At 39.9% G+C, this 24,314-nt stretch overlaps 1 protein-coding gene across 4 annotated transcripts in view; it reads right to left on the bottom strand.

Annotated features, from left to right (window-relative positions):
- Positions 1 to 371: 371 nt before the first annotated feature.
- nras (NRAS proto-oncogene, GTPase) overlaps positions 372 to 24,314 on the bottom strand; it is an 86,354-nt gene continuing 62,411 nt past the window's right edge. For all 4 annotated transcript variants that reach the window (XM_080210198.1, XM_080210196.1, XM_080210195.1 and 1 more), the window contains exons 5-6: positions 13,008 to 13,131; positions 372 to 5,603 (exon numbers count right to left, since the gene is read on the bottom strand). In XM_080210198.1, coding sequence (XP_080066324.1) covers positions 13,012 to 13,131 — 120 coding nt within the window. In that variant the 3' untranslated portion in view covers positions 372 to 5,603; positions 13,008 to 13,011. The remainder of the gene's footprint in view (positions 5,604 to 13,007; positions 13,132 to 24,314) is intronic.

Below are 24,314 nucleotides of genomic sequence, written 5' to 3'. Positions count from 1 at the left end.
ATTGCATCACACCCTCGGTACTGCACTAGAGTGTCAGCTTTGACTTTTGTGGTCCAATCCTGGAGTGGGGCTTGTAACTTGACTTAGGCTAAAGTGTACCAACAGAACCATGGCTGACTTGACAACTCAAGCTGTGATCAACCATCTGTCTGTTCGCCGTCAGATTTCTCGCTTGGCAAAGTTAGTAGTTCTAGAAGAGAAGCATCTTGTAAACAGTTACAGAACTAGAAATGATCCAGTAAGTTGAAAACAAATTAGAAGAGAAGTTGATAGGAGTTTACAAAATATATTGGCTTTTCAAAACTGGATTTCTTTGTGCCATAATTGAAATAAATCAACATACGGTGGCAAAAATCTAGACAACCATCATCTATAGAATAAGTTCTCTTTTATTGTCTCACTGCATTGAATACACAAAATGGCTCATGGTGAATGTTCCTGCATGCAGGAAAAACATGACCGTGGAAATCAAAGGTCACCAGTGCTTTGTATATTTTCTTTTCCTTTTGTCCCAGAGCTCGGTCAGAGAAATTCCTTTCATTTACAGAAAGTTCCCCAGTTTAAAAGACAATCTTATTTACAAAAAAAACTCAATGTCTTCATGGGGAGAAAGCAGTTGTATCATGCAAAAATATACTTTCAGCTAGCCATTTTCACAATCATAAATGCAAACCAGCACTTGAGTTAACAAGACACACTTCGGAGTTACCAAAAAAGAAATCGCAGTATGTACATAGTTAAGGGAACACTCAAATATTTCCTTTCATTACTCAGAATATTGCCAAATTTTAAAACCATGATGTGTGAAACAAAAAAAACGGAAATATTTCAATTTGGCCCGGTTTATTAGAAACTCCAACTTACAATTCCTAAATTTTCTTATATGGGACAAAGAGAAGAGAATGTCACTCTAGTGAGCAACCTGTGCAGTTATTATAAAGGTACAACAATGAAGTAATTTTGACTTCAATATAATGAGTGTAAAATCTGGATTATCAGCAATATGCTAGTTTAATGCAATCCAGATTTTAATGGCTTACTTGCAGTGGACACTAAAAAAAACGGTTAATTTTGCTTTGAATCTTTTCTAACATTACCATTGGAACTGAACCAAATTGTCAACTTTATCCAGCCCAAGAGATCACATATTCATTGCTATTGTAGATTAACACAGGTTGGTATTAACGATAATTAGTGCAACATTCACTGTATTACAAGAGTCTTATTATCCTATATTCTATATATCCAAATATGAATACAATACTCTTTTAGTATTGGTTTGTTAATACAAGAAAATAGTACGCTAACTGCTGCATATATCAGAACATAACTTTGGTTTGCTTGCAAGTTTCACTCAAGTTTGAAAGTGTGTTAAGATTCAGACACACTTTCAGGATTATGTTATACACTCCACAATTCTACATAATTCAAAGCTGGATTTTGTTAAAAAAGCTACAATTTGTGCAATTTGAGTGTTCCCAAATAAACAATGCCTTTCTGCGAAAACCACAGAAACATTTTATGTTACAGTGTGTTTTTGTCATTCAATTTGTTACGCTAACTTTTACCTGAATCTCTTCAATACGCCCAGCATGCTCATTTGGTGCAATGCATCACAGAAATGTAATTCCCACAAAGAAAATCCCATGATAAACTGAGCCTACTGGACATGCTCAGCAGATCTGAAAAAAAGTTCCATTTCATTATGTACAAATCTGAGGGAGACAGCACCTTTTTTTGAAGGTGAGAGCAGTTGAATGGGGTGATGGAAGGAGAGGGGTGGTTTAGAACAACAGATCCCATTCTACCCAAGAACTTAATACAGTAACATAAGAAAATAATGGCATCAAATTGTCTAATAGAAATATTGCTTGTTTATCAAAAACATATTAAAATCTTCGGCCCCAAAAATTTGAGATGTCTACAAAAAGGAATTGAGAGAATAGCACAGCTCTGGCAGTATTGAACAATGATTGCAAATACAATATCAAAACAGGGTAGAACATTCAACTTTTCATTTCTACTAATTAACCATAGTTTTAGTACATAACATTTGTTATGTGAACTTGTGAATACAAAGACAGATTTGTCAAGAAATGCAACTATGCAATGGGTAGAAAACACTGTTTGCATCTGCAAAGAATATTCAGTACTGAAAGTATTAGTAACTCTTAAAAACCGAGATGTAAAAAAAATGCTGTCTCTCAGAATCTTAATACGATTGTAATCAATGGTTATAAATGAATCAGTCTGAATCCACAGCGAATGCTTTGATAAATGCAAAACAAAAGCCCTGCCACTGTACATATGTTAATACTCTAATTACATCAGAACATGTTAGCAACCTCAACAGGTTGATTTGGACCACTGAAAACTGGAAATGCATGTTAACATTAAATAGAATCATTCTCAACTGCATTTATTACCAATACGTTTACACAGTGAAAAGTTCAAAATGACTTTCAAGTAAACTTATGGAATTTAAAAGTAAAGGTAACAATTTACTAGTGTCCTGTTGGAGAGGGTTATATCACATATAGCACTTTATAGACGCTATTTGTGGGATTTTATGCAAGATATAATTTTTGAAGCTGGTTGGAGGAGGTTCAGAGCAGACATACCAGGTTCCTTCAGTACTTCGGTACCTCAGTTCTGTTAGAATCTCCCAGTGACACGGGGTGGGAATAATTACACTCCTGCCATGCAGTAACAGTACAGAGAAGCAAAACTAGTATGGAACTTCTGACCCATTAGCTTGCAACCTGTTTAATTAGCCTATTAACAATGATTTGACACTGGCCACACATCTTGTTAATTCCAATTCCAGAGCTCCCTTAATCTGTAAAGCATAACTGGCTGCGCTCTTCAACTAGGCTACTATAACTGGACTTTCAGAAAGAAGGAAAAAATGCCCCAGTTTGCTAACAAGAAATCACAGCTATAAACATCACATGGAACAGTCCACTGAATTCCTAAACATTTGGGAAGAGGGCACAGGCTGTGGCCAGGGCTTAATTTTTTGGGGGTGGGGGTGGTGGTCAGATTAAAATGAAAAATACAGCTAGAAAATCAAACATTCTCTTCTTAAGCCTATGTTAAGGCTTAGTATCATGTGGAGAAGTTATATTAGAACAAAAAAATTGAATTCCTAGGTCAAGATGTGATCATGCAATCACACCTCAGCAAAGCAAAATCTAAGTAAGTCTGTTTGAGGTGAAAGGCTAACAGTGGTTATCAATATGTGCAAAGATGAATATCAGGTTTAAGTTGCCAATATTTATCAAAATCACCAAAATATGCCACAGCAGTCATGATCTGATAGGCAGAACAGGCGCAAGGTGTAGAATAGTTAACTTCTGTTCCTTTGCTGCAAGTTACAGGACAAGTAATTTCAAAACTGTGAAAATAAGGTTAAATTTTGATTTCTGGAGCTTCCTAATGTTGAACAGCATAACCCCTCCGTAGAACCTGCTGTTTCCAAAAACTACCTGCTATATTGAGTTGTGCTGACATGAGCTGGTAACACAGACACTAAAAAAAAGGACAGGCTATAAACAAAACATCACAATATGGCAAAATTTTCCTTTTAGAAATGAAAGGTCAATCATTTTAGGTTTGGGAAGTGTATTATAGGCTACAATGCATTGAAGGGTAGGTGCATGGTATAACAGAAAAGTAAGTCCAAGGATATTAGAAACTTCTTATTGGCACGTCTTATGCTCGTCTTTGCACATTATATTAGTCTGGTGTTTGCTCTTCACTGCTGGGATGCTCAATGTGATCCAACTTCATGCAGCAGTATAGGCTGCTTTGGAGTTGGTCAGATATTTTTTATATTGGTGCATCTAATTTGAAACATTTTCCCCAAACTGCCTCATATCATATCTATATACACATTTTAAAAATGTTATTCCTTTCTCAATTACAAAGCCAATCTGCAGAGCAGACAGGGCAAGCCCTTAATTCATCTCCTTGCTTCCTCCAAAAACCAATTTAAATTGCATCCAATTCATGGTGTCCACAAAAGAGACATACTAGATACAAGCTGACAAGAACAGGCATTACACCTGATTCTGCATATGATCAAAGTCAAAAGGATGTATTACAATAGTTTATTTAAAGATACAAACTCCATTAGCTGCTAAACCAGATTTTCAAGCAAATGGTATTTCCAACCAAACATTATTTTAAATGTTCTGGCTGCAGAGCAGAGTTTAAAACATGTGTTAGATCTGAAATATGGTTAATTGGCTACTTTTAACTATGAAATGAAATCCAAGGCTCAAATTTTGTTTTAAATTTGCTATAAAGCTTCTGCATAGGGGTAGTGCTTGGCTAGTGCTTCCAGTTTATGAACAATGAACATTAAGTCATATCACCAGAGCAGTATTCTTATATGCCCAAAAAGGTTCCCCATGTTTGCAGGGGTAATTATGCTTGGCAATATAAGGAATAGCTATAATGTTAACCAAAACAACCATTCCTAGATCAGGTAAGGCACAAGGGAAAATAAAGCACACAGGTCCCTCTCCTTCCTTGCCTATTAATATTCTTAAGCGATCTTGGCCTTAAGCCCTGTAGTGAAAATGGGTTAAAACTATACTGAACTTAACTGAGCTAAGGGCTGATCAAAGACAATGCAATTAGGGGCCAGCCACAAAAATACTCTGTAACGGTGGTCAGATTTTTAAAAAACTCAATATCCTAAAACTTAAGAACCAAGCCATAGATTCAGGTACTGCAAAGCTTCCCATTTATTCTGAATGAATCCCAGTCCACTGTGATTTTTCCAACAGGTGATACTTGCTCTCTGACAACTGGAAGGCTTACAAAGACAGAAATTCTGTATAAACTTTAAGTCAGGATCACAGACACCTAACCGTTTAGCAAGGGAGATAACATACATTAAGAACGTGCCCTACATATTCTGCATGGTGCAAACACTTTCCAGCATAGTAGATGTGGTCATCTATCCATTGACCTGCTGTAATAGGTAACTGTGGCTACATTTCAACAAAATTGCACTTGTTGGTTTCACAGCTGCACTCTTTTACTAATTTGGTATCCCTTCTTTAATGCTTGGTGTGAACGTCCAAATAAACTGTCCCTATAAATGCCATGCAGATCTCTATATGCCTACAATACTCTTATCTTTCAGGTCAAGTAAAAGAATACAAAAAAAATTTTTGATTACACATTTGAAATCTGTTTGGCAGAAGTAGACAGTTCAAGTTAGCCCAAAGATTCAAAGCAACAAGAATTTCTGTTGTTGCAGTAAATAGGCACTTCATTTTTTTTTTAAATCATCTCAGCAGACTAGTATGTATTACTATCCGATCATTACCCCAAACATAATTTGGTTAGTGTACTATAAAAATGAAATCCAGTAAATTTAGTGTAATGTACAGAAATATGAGCAAGTAAGTGCATCTGTACCTAGTAAACCTATTCTACATCTCAACACATTTTTATAAAAAAAAGGGGCAGGTATGGTCTGCAATTTCACACTGAAGGACATTTTATCTTTTTCTTTTTCCCATCTTTGCTCAGATTTTGTTTGCGTACTTTTCACAGAGTGCTACGTAGAAGGCATCCAATATATCCTGCAGGAAAATAACAAATCATGCATTTTAAACAGTGATCCAAACATTTCAATAAGCCATTTGCAACTTAACAGCAAAATTGAAAAAAATGTTATGAGACAGATTGAAAGTAATACTTAGTCATTTATAGCACAAAAGGGGGGCATCCGGCCCACTGAGTCCATGCTACCTCCTTGTGGAGCAATCCAATCAGTCCCACTCTTCTGCTCTGGCACTGTAGCCCTACAAATTTATTTCCTTCCAAGTACCCATCCAATTTCTTTCTGAAATCATTGATTGTTTCCACATCCACCACCTCCAGTTCCAGATCATTACCACTCAGTGCAAAAAAAGTTCTTACTCACATTCCCCCTACATCTCTTGCCCAAAGTCTTAATTGTGTCCTAGTCCTTGTACAATCAGGTAATGATGGGCAGGATGTGACAAGTGGTGTGCCACAGGGTTCAGTGCTGGGACCTCAACTTTTTACAATTTATATAGATGACTTGGATGAAGGGACTGAAAGTATTGTTGCTAAATTTGCTGATGACAGTAAGGTAGATAGGAATGCAAATCGTGAAGAGGCTGTAAGGAAGCTACAAAGGGACACAACAAGTTGACTGGGCAAAACTCTAGCAAATGGGGCGTAATGTCAGATGTGGGCAAATGTGAAATTGTCCATTTTGACAGGAGGAATAAAAAGAATATTATCTAAATGGTGAGAGATGGGAAAGCTCTCAGATGCACAGGGATCTGGTGTCCTAGTGCATGAATCACAAGAGGCTGGTGCACAGGTACAGCAAGTAATTAGGAAAGGTGATAGAATGTCATTAATTGAGAGGGGAATTGTTCAGCATCATTCGCGACTCCTCAAATACTGAAGGAGCCTATGTTCAAATGCAACAAATGGACAATATAACAGCTTGGGTAGACAAGTGGCAAATAACATTTGCGCCACATAAATACCAGGCAATGATCATCACCAATAAGAGACACTAACCATCGGCCCTTGATATTCAATGCTGTAACCATCACTGAATCCCCCGCTGTCAACATCCTTGGGGTTACCATTGATCAGAAACTCAACTGGACTCACCCCATAAACACAATGGCTACAAGAGCAGATCAGAGGTTAGGAATACTGTGGCAAGTAACTCACCACCTGACTCCCCAAAGCCTATCCACCATCTACAAGGCACATGTCAGGAGTGTGGTAGAATACTTCCCATTTGCCTAGGTGGGTGCAGCTCCAACAAAAGAATTTAAACACCATCGAGGACAAATCAGCCCGCTTGACTGGCACCACATCTACAAACATTCAATCCCTCCACCACCGAAGCCCAGTAACAGCAGTGTGTACCATCTACAAGATGCACTGCAGCAATTCACCAAAGATCCTTAGATGGCACCTTCCAAACCACTTCCACCTAGGACAAGGGCAGCAGATAAATGGGAAGAACACTACCTCCAAGTTCCCCTCCAAGCCTCTCATTATCCTGACTTGGAAATATATCGCCATTCCTTCAGTCAGTGGGTCAAAATCCTGGAATTCCTTCCTTAACAGCATTGTGGGTCAACCCACAGAACATGAACTGCAGCGATTCAATGTGACACAATGCAGATGTTATGACAACTGATGAATGAACACTGCTTGACAATCACCAGACAAGAGTGTTCTCTCCCTGTTGAGGAACACTTCAGCAGTAACAGGTATTCAGCCTCTGGCCTTCACATAAACATTCTCCAAAGTAGCCTTCACGACACACAACAACGCAGAGTTGCTGAGCAGAAACCGATAGCCAAGTTCCGCACATGAGGACAGCCTCAACCGGGATCTTGGGTTCATGTCACAGTATCTGTAACCCCCATGACTTGGCTGGGCTTGCAAAATATCACTAACTATCCTGGCTGGAGACTAAACACATCTCTTTAACCTGTGCTTAACCCTTTCTCCACTCACACTGTCTGTACCTTTAAGACTTGGTTACCTGTAAAGACTCGCATTCCAAGCATTATTTTGTAAATTGAGTTTGTGTCTTTATATGCCCGTTTATGAACAGAACTCCCACTCAGGAGGGGGTTGAGTGTAGGGTAACAATGTTTGCTGACAACACGAAGATGAGCAGAAAAGCGAATTGCATGGAGGACGCGGAAAGTCTGCAGAGAGATTTGGATAGGCTGAGTGAGTGGGCGAGGACCTGGCAGATGGAGTATAATGTCGGCAAATGTGAGGTTATCCACTTTGGTAAATAGTAGGATAGAATATTATTTAATTGGTGAGAAGTTGCAGCATGCTACTGTGCAGAGGGACCTGTGGGTCCTTGTGCACGAATCGCAAAAACTCAGTCTGCAGGTGCAGCAGGTGATCAAGAAGGCAAATGGAGTGTTGGCCTTTATCGCGAGGGGGATAGAATATAAAAGCAGGGAGGTCTTGCGGCAACTGTACAAGGCACTGGTGAGGCCGCAACTGGAGTACTGTGTGCAATTTTGGTCCCCTTATGTGCGAAAGGATATATTGGCTTTAGAGGGAGTACAGAGAAGGTTCACCAGGCTGGTACCGGAGATGAGGGAGTTAGCTTATGAGGAGAGATTGAGTAGCTTGGGCCTGTACTTGCTGGAGTTTAGAAGGCTGAGGGGGGATCTGATAGAGACATATAAGATAATGAAAGGGCTAGATAGGGTAGAGGTAGAGAGATTCTTTCCACTTAGTAAAGAAACCAGAACTAAAGGGCACAGCCTCAAAATATGGGGAGGGCAGTTTAGAACAAAGTTGAGGAGGAACTTCTCTCAAAAGGGTGGTGAATCTCTGGAATTCTCTGCCCATTGAAGTGGTGGAGGCTACCTCGTTGAAATATTCAAGTCACGGATAGATAGATTTCTGATCGATAAGGGAATTAAGAGTTATGGGGAGCAGGCCGGTAAGTGGAACTGATCTTATTGAATGGCGGGGCAGGCTCGAAGGGCTAGATGGCCTACTCCTGCTCCTATTTCTTATGTTCATCCACCACTTGTCTACCCATTCATAGCCTACACATGTCCTGTTACAGGCAATTCGTATTATCCTTACTGTTGACTACTCTAAGTTTGGTACCTTAAGCAAATTATGAAATTTTACTCCATACTCTAAGGTTCAAAACATAACAAAAAAAAATTGGTCCTAGTACTGAAGAACACCCCTCCAACGTAAAAAAAACAACCATTTACTTGCTGCTTTCTGCCCTTAAGCCAATTTTTTAAATCCAATTGTACATTGGTCCAACTTTTCCTCAAGCCTCAATTCTGTTAACTAGCCTTTTAGGTTGTATCTTGTCAAACATTTAAAAAAATTCATAGTCACAGCATTCCTTTTAAAAACCTGTCACTTCATAAAAAATTAGATTATTCAAGTACAATCTGCCTTTTACAAATCAGAGTTGGCTCCACTTAATTAATTCAAACCTTTCCTTTACCTTGGCACCAGGGAGATAACAAACATGAGGGACTCACGGTGACGGTCACAGAAACGCTGTCTGTCCTCCTGACTGTGGAATTTCCTATAAAAATGCATTTCTATGCTTTACTGTCCCCTCCTTATCCATTGACACCATGGTCTGGGATGCACTCCATTCGAGTATTGCCAACCCCTGCCGTCACCAATATCGAGTACTTGTTTCAGAGTGATTCATCCAAAAATTCCTATACTACTTGCCTCTTCCTATTTTCCAAATTGTCACCCACCTACATACTGATCTCCCACTGCCTGCAGGGTGACCCCCACCTGGAATGTACAATCCAAGAAACACTCACCCTCCCAGTTGCTCTGCAGTGGTTCCAGCTACCTGCAATTTCGGAAAACCTGAGCTCAAACTAGAGCCCTAAAGACACTTACCATACCAAGATATGAGAAGTGTCCTGAAGCTGCTATGTCTTGCTTACACATTGTTCACACTCTGCACCTTCTTCCAGGTTATAGTAACAAAAACAAATTAGGGTACAAGTCTTTCCATTTCTTCAATGATTCACAACAAGCCCACAACACTTTGCTCTACCATATACAAACATACAAAATAAAAACAGGAGGCGGCCATTTGGCCCTTTGAGCCTGTTCCTCTATTTGATAAGATCATGGCTGTTCTGTTTGTGTTTCAAGTTCTACATCCCCATCTACCCGCAATAACCTTTGATTCCCTTGCCTACAAGAATCTATACCTCCTTCTTAAAAATATTCAATGATCCACCACCTTTTACTTAGCAGGTTTACTTTGATTTCCTTTCTTCTTCATGAGGAGGTACCTGACTTGGATCCAGTACCTCTCAAAAATAATGTGACTGAAATCAGCCCAACCCAGCCACGATGGAGGGTGAGGAAACTGAACATATGCCTCAAACAACTGCAGTTAGTAAAAACCCCATCAAAAGTTTAAATGAGCCTCCACTCACTGCTTGCTTTTAAAATGGGTCAAACAGCTTTGAATTCAACCTCAATTTACCATGTTTTTTTCATACAATCCACCTAGTGTGATATTTACCAGATTTAATGCTGTTATAGTGCACTAAAAATCATTAACTGTGCAATGATCATCAATACTGAATCGTCGAAATGTGATTCATCAATTTAAAAAGGGAGACAGAACAAGGTGGGGAAACTACAGACCAATTTGCTTAACATCTGCGATAGGGAAGGTAAGGAAATTTACATTCTCAAGATGAAATATATGTTTCACAAGGATTAGTGTTAGGAACACCATTGTTCACAATTTACATAATAAGTGCGTGCGTGCACACATGCACGGTGGTGGTGGTCAGACGTGTGGGTAATATCCCATGCGAGGACCAGTCTCGCTGAAGTTAGGACTTTTTCTAGCCTTTTCATAGTATCTATTTGCATAATATTGACAGAACTATCTGAAATTAATTTGTATCGCTTTGCCAGATGGTTCCCAGCACAGTGCAATTGTCCAAGGGAAGCTGGCACTTTATTACCACACTGGCTACATTATGCCCACTGGCATAACCAACTGTAAAGTTATGGCCAGTGTATTTGGATTTCCAAAAGCCATTCAACATAGTATCACATAAAAGGTTACTACACAAAATGATCATGGTAATTTTGGGAAGATGTATGAGCATGGATAAGGGATCAGCTAAAGAACAAGAGACAAAGTTTGCATCCGTTATTTTCAGGATGACAAACTAACTAATGGGAATGTCACAGGGATCGGTTCTAGGGCCTCAACTGTTTCTGATCTCTATTAATGTTTTGGATGAAGGGACTGAACATATTGGCACCAAATTTGCTGTGAAACAAAGATAGGTAGGGAAGTAAATTGAGGGGAGGAATTAAAGAGTCTGCAAAGGGAAATAGATAGATTAAATGAGTGAACTAAAATTTGGCATATGGAGTATAATGTAAGAAAATGTGACGTCCACTTTTTGAGGAAGAATAGAAAATCAGATTATTTAAGTAGTGAGAGTGTGCGTGCTGCAGGACAGAGAAATCTTGGGTTTCCTTGTATTTGAATCACCAGAGTCAGGATGCAGGTACAGCGAGTAAGGAAGGCAAATTGAATGTTGGCCTTTACTGCATATATAGACAAAAGTAGTGAAGTCTTGCAACAACTGTACAGGCAGAGGTGAGATCACACCTATAGTAGTATGCACAGTTTTGGTTATCTTGCTGGCAGTTCAGAAAAGGTTCGCAAGACAATGCTTCATCCCAGGAATCGGTTTAATGAGGAAAGACTGGGTAAGTTGGCCCTATACTCATGGCAGTTTTGAAGAATGAGATGATATTACTGAAACATTTGATCCTGAGGGGGCTTGACAGGGTAAAGGGACAGAAGTGAAATAGTCATATTGTCTCCGGACTAGTAATCCAGAGAACCAGAGCAATGCTCTGAACCAAGATTCAAATTCCACCATGGCATATGGTGAAATCTGAATTCAACAAAAATCTGGGAGAAAATTCTAATGATGACCATAAAAACCTACCTGGTTCACTAATATTTTTCAGGGAAGGGAATCTGTCATTCATACCTGGTCTAGCCTGTATGTGATTCCAGAGCCACAGCAATGTGGTTGACTTGTAAATACCCTTCGGGATGGGCAATAAATGCTGGCCAGCAATGCGCACATCCCATGAATGAATTTTAAAAAATGTTTCTTATTGTTGGGGAATCTAGAATTGGGGCAAAGCTTCAAAATTTACTACCTAATGTCTACTATTTAAGACAGAGATGAGACTTTCTCTGAGGGTCACTAGTGTTCGAAATTCTCCTCCTCAGTGAGTAGAGACTGGGTGACTGAATAAATTCAAGTTACACAGATTTTTGATGAACAAGGGAGTTAAGGTTATGGATAGGCGGGCAGGAAAGTGGTGCTCAGGCAGCAATAAGAACAGCCATGCAATGGGGGGGAACGGCTCCTATTTCTTATGTAATTCTGAAAGAAAGAAAAGCAAAGCACTGGGGTTATTTCTAGAGGGAGAACAGAACACTAGAGAAGTTATGCTAATGTTATGAAACAGTGGTTAGACTAACAGATTACACCAGAATGATGCCAGAACTGACATGTTATACCCCCTCAGGAAATGCTGTGCAGGCTGGGGCTCCTTTTTCTAGAAAAGAGGAGAGTGGGGGACGAACTGATAGAGGCCTTTCATTGAGGGGAGAGGGGTTGGAATATAGGAACGTTATAGAAGATTAGAACTCAACTCCATAAATAAGATAGTTACCAATAAATCCAACATTGCATTCAGGAGAAACTTGCCTATTAAGAGAGTAATTAGAACATGGAACCCGCTAACACAAAAAGTACTGAGACAACATCACAGGTGTAGTTAAGGTAAAGTTAGATGAAGGATATGTTGCTGGGGTTAGATGAAGAAGCATTGAAGGAAGTTAACATGGAGCATAAACATCAGCATGGTTCTGCACGGCGAATGAACTCTTTATGTTCTGTAAGTCCTATGTAACAGGAATGTAATGCAACAATGCCTTTTGTTATCTCTCAGCCCTCCTTTTCCTTGGTTCTACACTCATTTTAAAAAAGATTCCTCTAACATATTCCCAGAAAGGTTGCCATTCTGAAATATTAACAATTGTCTTTCTTTGCAAATGCTGTCTGACCTGAAAAATGGTTTACCTGGTGTGTTACAAAAGCAGTCAGCCAAACTGCTTTAGAAATGCACGCAAGGTGAAATTCAAGCCAGTGCTTTAATTGCAGGAGTTTCGAGATCAATCTGTGCTGTCAGCTTACTATTTTCCATACATACCTCCAATGTAATAGTAATGTAGCTTATTTAGCAATTAATCAAATATGGAGCATCTCTTGATGGGGCTGTAGAAAAGGCCAGCCAACACGGATAATACTTTGCTGTTCTGGATGAAGGAAAAAAGCGTTTTTAGAACAAAATTCTTAAGCTAAAGAGAGATGAGTATTACTTACCTAATTACATAATTATGCATTTTAACCCCAAGCAACCTTGGTTTCTATCATCTTGACTGTTGAGTTTTATCATTCTGTACTGCCGAATCTCTCGTACCAGTGTGTAAAATGCATCCTCAACTCCCTATATTGGAAAAGAAAAAATTCCTTACAGTATTTTTTAAAAGGTAAATAAAAGGAAAAGCATGTAAATATATTTCCCAAACATCAACATTGTTAGTCAGATTTATTAGCATAATTTTTTTGATTCCAATCAATAGAAATATTTGTATATTAGTTATAACACAGCAGTGGCTTTTTAATCAATGGGTTGCATCATGTTTCCTCAACTCTTGGGACAATATGCAGGATGAGAAGTAAAAGTTTGAAAAGGTTTAATTTAAATTATAACCCAGTTTACCATTTTAGTTCCCTAATGCTTCATTTGGATAATTTCTTATGGACCTGACAAATGCCGATAAAATTTTCATTCCAGCCAAGCATTTTTTCTAAAGAACATTTGTCAAGGCTCTACTGATGCTCCAGGTCATAAAATTATCACTTAAAGTGCCCACATTTTAAGCAGGTAATTCTTTACAGTTAAACAGCACTAACACATTATAGTCAATTACCAAGCCAATCACAAATGTGCTGGGCTCTTCGGCCATTCATAGGTGCTGTGAGTAGTTCACACCTCGTGAGGGTACAATAACATATTCAAGTTAATTATTCTTAACAATATCAGGTTTAAAAAGTAAACACATCTAAAGTTCAAAATAGCTGGCAGATAACCTCTGCTGCATTACAGCCACCAGAATCTATCAAAATCCATTTTAACTGGACTGAAAACTTCTTGAAAAGCTTTGAAACACTATTTTGAAATTTCAGATTAATCATAAGAGACTGAACGTTAGTTACAGTTGGAGGGGATCATTGGCATCAACATGCCTGAGTTTGGAGGCAGACAGAGAAGGAGAATTTTAAAAAAGTCCACCTAATCATTATCCAATTACCCTTGCTGGCAGAGTGAACAATACATAAACTTCTGAGAACGAGATCTGGCAGTTCAGCTGAACAGCCAGCACATTGTCATTGTTGGTTGTTCATCAATTTGAGTTTGACATCTTATCACGGTTGCAAGTTTGTGCCATTGGTCTTCATTTGACTAAACAGGCTGCAAATCTTTGGGTACCAGGGGCAATGCTCGCCATAAGATAGTGGAATAAAGAGAGTGCAGAAGTTGCTTTCCTTTTTTTCCTCTTCTGGCACTCTGCCTCATCTTTTGGACTCAAAAGCATGACACAGCTTAATAAGACAAGCTGTTGCCGTTTTGAATAATTGGTAGCAAGACCCTCCCAGTCTTTAATTTCAGTGCTTCATGGAGATATTCAGATTGTCTTGTAGCATTTTCTTTCCCTCCCAGAACACTGCCCTTTGAATATTGGGAAAACATGACTGGGTAGGGGAGACACTTTTCAGCCATCCAGACACAATGTCCATTCCATTATAGCTAATTCTGCAGCAGCCCTGCCTGCATACTTATACAGCTGGCTTCGTGACAGACACTAGTGTTCATTCAATGGTCCTCCCACTGAATTTGGAAGCATTGCAGATAGAATTTCCCTAGTGCTTTTTATCATGTAGCCAATACATAGTCCAAGTCCCAATATAATACCCAGTACGGGAGTGTGCTCTGTGTACAGCCTTTTACTGACTTGCAGAAGTCTTTATTGGTAAACAGTCACTGCTTTCATTTATAGAAGATTGAGATGGCACTGCTGATCCAGTATTGCATCGTTGGATGACCTTCTGAGGGGAGGAGCAAAGCATGGAAGTGATCAACATATTCCAAAGCAACTGCTTCAACATATATGGGTGGTGGAATATTTGACGTACAGGTCTGGGTTATGAGTTTTCTTTTGGCAACACTGAAGAATAGCCAAGTCTCCTGAATGCAGAATTAAAAAGATCAAGAGCACTTACAAATCTGTTACACTATGGGTAACAGATCTACAAACTGCAGATTATGTAATGCCTATGATGGTCAGTCTAGTTTTTGCATAGAGGTGGGAGAAATTAGAGGTTTCCATCTAGATAGTGTAGATTAGTCACACCAGAGGACAGCTGATCTTAGGAATGATGAAAACCAATTATTGAGTTGATTATAAAAAGTATGGTGGCTATCACACAGCCTTGCTCAATACTGGACTAGATTTTGAATGGGATTCTTTTCAGGTCTTCGATTCAAGTTGCAGGTAAAGCAACATAAAGCACTTGCAGGGTTGTGATGAGGTTTCTTGGACATCCAGGTCTCTGGAGGACAACCCACAGAGCCTTGCTATTTACTGAGTCAAATGCTTTAGTCGGGTCGATAAATGCAATGAAGGGCTCATGGCGTTGTCTGGCAATAAAGATCATGTCAAAGGTTCCTCTGGAAGGTCAAAAGTCACATGGGCAATAATTAACACAAATGTATTTTTTTAAAAAGTAAAGGCTTTTACAAGTACATAAAAAGAGTGGCGACAGTGAGAGTCAGCCCTTTAGAGTGTGAGACTGAGGAACTAACAATAGGAAAGAAAACGGCAGGGACTTTCAACAAGTATTTTGTATCTGTCTTCCCTACGAGGGAGCGAGTTATCTTAGATCTGGTACTGTGTAATGAGGCAGGTAGAATTAGGGATCTTCTTGTGAGGGATCCACTTGGGATGAGTGATCATAGTATGGTTGAATTTCTGATGCAGATGGAGGATGAGAAAGTAAGGTCCCAAAGCTGCGTCCTCTGTTTGAACAAAGGGGAGGAGGATAAGATGAGGGAAGAATTGGCAAATGTAGATTGGGGGCGCAGAGTGGTTGGTAGGACAGCTGAGGAACAGTGAAGGATTTTTAAGGAGATCTTTTTCGGTACTCAGCAGAAATATATTCCGATGGTAAAGGAGAACTGTAAGAAAAGGGATAACCAGCCATGGTTATCAAAGGAAATAAAGGAGAGTATTAAATTATAAGCTGATGCGTTCAGAGCAGCTAAAACTAGTGGGCAATTAGAAGATTGGGAAAGATTTAAAAAACAACAAAGAATGACTAAGAAAGCGATAAAGAAAGGAAAGATAGAGTATGAAGCTAAACTAGTTCTAAATATAAAAAATGATAGTAAAAGTTTTTACAAATATATAAAGAGGAGACTGGCTAGAGTGAATGTTGGACCCTCGGTGGACGAGAGGGGGGATTTAGCAGTGGGTAACAAGGAAATGCTGAGGCTTTAAGTAAGTTTTTTGTGTCAGTCTTCATGGAGGAGGACACAAATAGCTTGCCGAATATTAAAGATTGAAGGATGGCAGGAGATGAGGTCCTTAATGCAATTACTGTCACTAGAGAGGTAGTGCTTGATAGACTAATGGGACTGAAGGTAGACAAGTCCCTGGTACCAGATGGAATGCGTCCCAGGGTTCTGAAAGAAATGGCAGAGGTGATAGCAGACGCCTTAGTAATTATTTATCAAAATTCACTGGACTCTGGGGAAGTGCCGGAAAATTGGAAAACGGCTAATGTTACGCCACTGTTTAAAAAAGGTAGCAGACAAAAGGCAGGGAATTATAGGCCGGTTAGCTTAACGTCTGTAGTCGGAAAAATGCTAGAATCTGTCATCAAAGAGGAAATAGCAAGACACCTAGAAAAGAACGGTTTGATCAAGCAGAGGCAGCACAGATTCATGAAGGGGAAGTCATGTTTAACAAATTTATTGGATTTCTATGAGGATATGACTGGTGCAGTTAACAGAGGGGAACCGGTGAATGTGGTGTTTTTAGATTTCCAGAAGGCGTTCGATAAGGTGCCTCACAAAAGGTTGCTGCAGAAGGTTAGGGTGCACTGAGTTGGGGTAAGGTGTTAGCATGGATTGAGGATTGGTTATTTAACAGGAAGCAGAGAGTTGGAATTAATGGGTGCTTTTCTGGTTGGCAGTGACTAGTGGAGTGCCGCAGGGATCGGCGCTGAGGCCTCAACTGTTTACCATTTACATAGACGATCTGGAGGAGGGGGCTTGAGTGTAGAGTAACAAAATTTGCTGATGACACGAAGATGAGTGGAAAAGCAAATTGCGTGGAAGGCGCGGAAAGTCTGCAGAGGGGTCTGGATAGGCTGAGTGAGTGGGCGAGGACCTGGCAGATGGAGTATAATGTTAGCAAACGTGAGGTTATCCACTTTGGAAGAAATAATAGTAGGAGGAATTATTATTTAAAGGGTGAAAAGCTGCAGCATGTTACCGTGCAGAGACCTTGTGCACGAATCGCAAAAACTCAGTCTGCAGGTGCAGCAGGTGATCAAGTAGGCGAATGGAATGTTGGCCTTTATAGCGAGGGGGATAGAATATAAAAGCAGGGAGGTCTTGCTGCAATTGTACAAGGCAACTGGTGAGGCCGCAGCTGGAATACTGTGTGCAGTTTTGGTCCCCGTATTTGCAAAAGGATATATTGGCCTTGGAGGGAGTACAGAGAAGGTTCACCAGGCTGATACCAAAGATGAGGGGGTTAGCTTATGAAGAGAGATTGAATAGACTGGGTCTGTATTCGTTAGAGTTTAGAAGGCTGAGGGAGGATCTTATAGAGACGTACAAGATAATGAAGGGGCTAGATAGGGTAGAGGTAGAGAGATTCTTTCCGCTTAGAAAGGATAGCAGAACTAGAGGGCACAGCCTCAAAATAAGGGGAGGACAGTTTAGAACGGAGTTGAGGAGGAACTTCTTCACTCAAAGGGTGGTGAATCTCTGGAATTCTCTGCCCATTGAAGTGGTGGAGGCTACCTCGTTGAATATATTTAAGTCACAGGTAGATAGATTTCTGATAGACAGGGGAATTAAGGGTTATGGGGAGAAAGCGGGAACGTGGAACTGATTCACTTCAGATCAGCCATGATCTTATTGAATTGCGGGACAGGCTCGAAAGGCTAGATGGCCTACTCCTGCTCCTATTTCTTATGTTACGTTATGTTCTTATGTTCTCAGTAGGAGACTCAAAGCATCCCAAAGATAGTAAAAAAAATCAAGAGACAAAAGTGAGGAATTTAAAGCAATCACTATTTTGAGATAATATGTAACAGGACAATCAAGGACTTAACAGCTGGCACCCTAAGGTCTTAAAATGATGGCTGCAGAGATGTGGATGCATCGGTTGTAATCTTTGTAAAATTCCCTAGATTCTGAAAAGGTCCCAGCAGATTGGAAAGTCACAAATATAACACCTCTATTCAAGAGGTGAGACGCAAAGCAGTGGCCACTTAACATTTACAATTGGAAAAATACCTAATCCATTATTAAAGAGGCAACAGCAAGATATTAACAAAATCATAATACTATCAGGCACAGTCAACATTGTTTTATGAAAGGGAAATGCTGTTTGACAAGTTTATTAGATTCTTTGAGGATGTATCAAGTAGGGTGCATAAAGGGGAACCAGCAGATATAGTGGCAGGCTCGAAGGGCTAGATGGCCGACTCCTGCTCCTATTTCTTATGTTCTTATGTGTGCTCAGATGATGTATAAAAGGCATTGAATGACGTGTCACACAAAAGCTTATATTGTTAGTTACTAGGGGATAGCACTAACTCTAAGCTAAGACATTGAAAAATCCAACTGAGAAATACACAGCACAGGGAGAAGTCAGCACCTTCCACAAGGTGACAGAAAATTGACACAGAGGAAAAAAAAATTTCTGCCAAAAATGAAGGAAATTCTAGCCTGCTGGAGTTCACATACTACCAGGCAAGTATCAGTTTGCTCTGTTTACTCATAATAAAGAAATTCCAGGCATGTACAGACTGATCCAGTCTACAGAATAATCAAGACAACACAAGCGGGTTTGTGTTGTATTAAATTTGCTGGTCAGAAATATCTGGTAAAGAATCTATAGATTGAGAAACAGGTTTTTATTTAGTAGTGGAAAATCTGTTAAGAGGGGAGAAAGTGGTTTTGTGATTTTCAATCTAGATTTTAATTGAGTGGCCTGGGGGAGGCAAAGAATTTCATTTGAGAGTCTTGCAAAGGAGTGTATGTTACATCCAGCAAGGGGGCAAGTGCAAGGAGGAGTACGTCTAGGGAATCATTGATAACATCAAACTTTAATGAGGAAGCATTACAAAGTTGAGAAAGAATGATCTTTTACAGAACTAATTTGGCCTTACGGTTATTTCTGCAGTGTCATACTTGGGATGTATGGGAGATGCTTGTGAGGGTCAGTATCCTTGATCCTTACCTAGTTACACAATCACATCAAAAGATGTGGGTAGGCGAGATCGGTGTCACACAACTCTCCAACTCTCATTTACAACTCCAAATAGTTTTTTTGTGCATACTGGCGGTTATGCCGCAGGATCCCAGTTATGAAAAACTAAATGAGGGACCTCATCAGGTTCTTTGGTGCGGTATCAGAATGTAACCCTTTATAATGTGCATGAAGACTGGGATGGCAGAAGATCCTAAAAAGATAGGACAATAGCTCAGAAGGCAGAGACCAGCAAGCTGTGTGACAAATCCAAAGGCTCAATCACGACACTTGGTAAGGCAATGTGGACAGACACCTGTGAAGAGCTTGGTAACTTACACAGTGCAAGCCCCATAATTAGTCATGGAAAGTCATAATCAAAGACTAGGAGATACAGAAAAGGTTAGGGCCCCTGCAACCAATTCTGTTGTAAAAAGTGACAGAGGACGAGAAGCCCTCATCCAATGAAGTAAACAACAAATCTATGAAAAAGGTGACTGAAACTCACAACAGATGTCCAGCTTCTCGGCCCATTATAATCAAAGGAAGAGATAGCTTCTTGAGAATAGGAACACAATATAAGAATGTTATATTAGGCAGGAAAGCTTGATCACTGCATACAGGTAATGAATAGGTACTACACTGACTTATTAGAACTTGCAATAGTAAGATGGTTAGAATCTGGTCAGATAGAAAAGAATCATGTGCTTTACTTCTCAGGAGGCGAGAAGCATAGAAATAGAGCAGGAATCCTAGAAAACATTAAGATACAAGAGATCAGTTTTAGGTCACTGGCCAATCTCAGAAAGAGTGATTAAGGTTGAAAAAAGCCTTTTGATCTTGCTATCATAGAAGTTTATGTCTGACACAAGAGCACAGTGAGCAGGAAATAGAGGTGTTTTATGGTGACATCCTGAAGTGTCACAATCACGTTAAATCGATTGATGTGGTAATCGTAGCTGCCAACTTAAATATTAAAATTAGTGAAGGAATATTAGCAACATATCTTGGTCAACATAGCCTCAGATCAAGAAATGAATGAGGAGAGACACTGACACAATTCTGTCAAAAAAAAATGATTGAATCGTGGCAAACACTTTTAAGCAACCAAAAAGATGACTGTGCACTTGAAGGTGAAGGTGAAGGTGAAGGTATAGAAATCAAATAAACATACTGGTGAAAAAAGTTTAGAAACGCTATAAAGAATATTCATACGTATCCAGATATAAATTCACAAATTGTTGTAACTGAAAACACCAAAAAAGAAAAAGATGTTCAACCGATCAGTTCTTGGCATGACAGATGAGAATACCAGAGAGGCAAGAAACAGACAGCAAATTGAACAAAATAAAAATATATAACATGCCACAAAGGAACTACTGCCAAAACAGAAAAGAGAGAGAGAGACACACACAAGGAACAGAAGTTCTATGAATGTGGGGTTTCCTGTCCTGCCATTTAAGAGTTGTCTTGGAATACATGCCTATTAACTGTGCCTACCTCGCAGCCATTTCATATGCCAATGAGCATGAATTGGCTATAGGGTGGAATTTTCTCCTCTCATTTGGGAAAAAAAATCCTGTCTCAGAGAGCTGCTCAATCCGATTGGGAGGTATGCGTGTGCATGTGCGTTTACGCGCAGGGACAGAGGTGGCCTCAGAGGTAAAATGGATCTTCTGATGGAAGCATCCCCTTCACACTCAAGCCCTACATTCAATTATTTTCAGATTTTCTCCTGCCTGGAAAATTCTCCAGCCAGCCTAAAAATTGAGGTTCAATGGGAAACAACCCTAAAAAGTCAATAATTGGCTACTATAGGGCTCAACTGGTGGGCAGCCTGTTTGAGACCTCCCCTTCCCAGCATAAATTTGCTGAGAGTTGGGAGCGGGTGGCAATCCAGTGGCAAGCCCATCCATGCTATTTCATGCATACCACCCACCTACAAAACCACTGGCGGGAGAGTGTAAAATTCAGGCCAAGATGTGGATGACACATGAATACTAGCAACGATGATAAAAAAAAGGGGAAAAAAAGGAAACACACCCAAGTATGATGAAATTGAAAAGGATAGAAAAGATGTATGTCATCAGGTTAGAAAGAACTGGTATAACGAGATGTGTTTGAAGTAATGTAACTGGAAAGAAATCACAAATTGAGAGTTATGCGTCAGAAGGTGAAATTTTTGATAACTAGAAGGAAAGGAACTGAAAGGTGTACATCGAAGACAAAGCTGACAAAATATTATTCGAGATAGAGGTTTACAGCAAGGAAACAGGCCCTACGGCCCAACTTGTCCATGCCGCCTTTCTTTTAAAAGTCCAATTAAGCTAATCCTAATTGCCAGGGTTTGGCCCATATCCCTCTATACCCATCTTACCCATGAAACTATCTAAATGCTTTTTACAAGACAAAATTGTACCCATCTCTACTACTACCTCTGGCAGCTTGTTCCAGACACTCACCATCCTTTCTGTGAAAAAATTGCCCCTCTGGGCAACTGTTTGATAGTCTGCAGAACCAAAAAGATGGCCAGAAGATATATGTGAATTATACGATGATCCAAATCGAGGGAGTCCTCAAAATATAGAGAGACATAGAGGCAAAACATTACAATATCAGAGGTAAAGACTGCTTTGAAATTGATGAGCACAGCTCATAAAGCTTTAGGCATAGATGAAATAACAACAGAAGTCTAAAAGCCCTTGGAGAAACAGAATTAGAAAGGATAACATAAATCTGTGAAGAAATATATGCCAAAGAATACATTCCAAGTGACTTGAGAGATTCATTATTTGTCAAATAACCTAAGAAGCTAAAAGCAATAAGTACAATCATTTTAGAACTACAAACTTAATGAGGCCAGCTCATTAAAAAGATCCTGAAAACATTAACAAAGAAATAACACATTTGAAGCAGAAATTGGTGAAATACAATCTGGGTTTAGACCTGGAGGGACAAGGGAAAATTTAATGCAAGGACAATCTTTGATAACTATCTAGAATCGTAGAATCGTCACGGTGCAGATGGAGGCCATTTAGCCCATCGAGCCTGTATGGACAACAACTCCATCCAGGCGTTATCCCTGTAGCCTCACGTATTTACCCTGTTAATCCCCTTGACACTAAGAGGCAACTTAGCATGGCCAATCAACTTAATCGGCACATCTTTGGAGTGTGGGAGAAAACCGGAGCATCACACAGACACGGGGAGGACATGCAAACTCCACACAAAGACATTAACTTAAGGCTGGAATTCAGCCCGGGTTGAGACGCAGCAGTGATAACCACTGCACCATCGTGCAGCCCACCTAGATTTAAAATAAACAAGAACATTTACAAATACTTCATGGTCTATGGAAAAGTGTTCATCATTGTTCATCACCAAAGATTAATAGACATGTTGCTGAAGTGTGACACTGAAAGTACAGCAATGAGATTTAGCCAGGGTCTACAGTAGGTTCAAATAGAACACATCAGGAGAGAGACAATTAGACCATAAGAGACAGGAGAACAGTTAGGCCACTTGGCCCAACGAGTCTGCTCCGCCATTCAATTATGACTGATATTTTCTCATCCCCATTCTACTACCTTTTTCCCATAACCCCTGGACCCCTTATTAATCAAGAACCTATCTATCTCTGTCTTAAAGACACTCAATGACCTGGGCTCCACAGCCTTCTGCGACAAAGAGTTCCACAGATTCACCACTATCTGGCTGAAGAAATTCCTCTTCAACTCTGTTTTAAAGGATCATCCCTTTAGCCTGAGGCTGTGCCCTCTGGTTCTAGATTTTCCTACTATTGGAAATATCGTCTCCATGCCCACTCTATCCAGGCATCTCAGTATCCTGCAAGTTTCAATAAAATCCCTCCCGTCATCCTTCAACAATTTCTTCATTCCAGGAACCATTCTTGTGAACCTCCTCTGGACCCTTTCCAAGATTAGCATATCCTTCCTTAGATTTGGGACCCAAAACTGCTCACAATACTCCAAGTACTCCAATACTCTTAAGGATAATATCAGGGCAGTAGTAAGGGAAGATACGGGCTCCAAAGAGCAAAGCGTGGAATCGTTGTGGGTGGAGATAAGGAATAGTAAGGGGAGGAAGACACTGGTGGGTGTAGTCTATAGGCCCCCAAATAATAACTTTGAGGTGGGGCAGGCGATAAACAAGCAAATAATTGATGCGTGCAGAAATGGTACGGCGATAATTATGGGGGATTTTAATCTGCATATTGATTGATGACCCAAGTCGGACGTGGTGGGCTTGAGGAAGAGTTCTTGGAATGCTGTCGGGATAGCTTCCTTGAACAGTATGTGACAGAACCTACGAGGGAGCGAGCTATCTTAGAACTGGTGTTGTGTAATGAGGCAGGTAGAATTAGGGATCTTCTTGTGAGGGATCCACTTGGGACGAGTGATCATAGTATGGTTGAATTTCTGATGCAGATGGAGGATGAGAAAGTAGGGTCCCGAACCTGTGTCCTCTGTCTAAACAGAGGAGTGTATGATAGGATGACAGCAGAATTGGCAAATGTAGATTGGGGGCGCAGATTGGTTAGTAGGACGGCTGAGGAACAGTGGAGGATTTTTAAGGAGATCTTTTTCGGTACTCAGCAGAAATGTGTTCCAATGGTAAAGAAGGACTGTAGGAGAAGGGATAACCAGCCGTGGTTATCTAAGGAAATAAAAGAGAGTATTAAATTAAAAGCTGAAGCGTTCAGAGTGGCTAAAAATAGTGGGTGATTAGAAGATTGGGAAAGAATTAAAAATCAACAAAGAATGACTAAGAAGGTGATAAAGAAAGGAAAGATAGAGTACGAAGCTAAACTAGCACTAAATATAAAAAATGACAGTAAAAGATTTTACAAATATATAAGGAGGAGGAGGCTGGCTAGAGTGAACGTTGGACCCTTGGAGGATGAGAGTGGGGATTTAGCGGTGGGCGATGAGGAAATGGCTGAGGCTTTAAATAAGTTTTTTGCCGCGGTCTTCACGGAGGAGGACACGAATAGTTTGTTGGATATTAAAGGTAGAAGGATAGTAGGAGTTGAGGGCCTGAATGCGATTACTATCAC

This window comes from Carcharhinus amblyrhynchos, chromosome 22 (assembly GCF_965287045.1).
Source record: "Carcharhinus amblyrhynchos chromosome 22, sCarAmb.v2.hapA, whole genome shotgun sequence".
NCBI lineage: Eukaryota > Metazoa > Chordata > Chondrichthyes > Carcharhiniformes > Carcharhinidae > Carcharhinus > Carcharhinus amblyrhynchos.
This window is presented reverse-complemented; position numbering and strand designations above follow the sequence as displayed.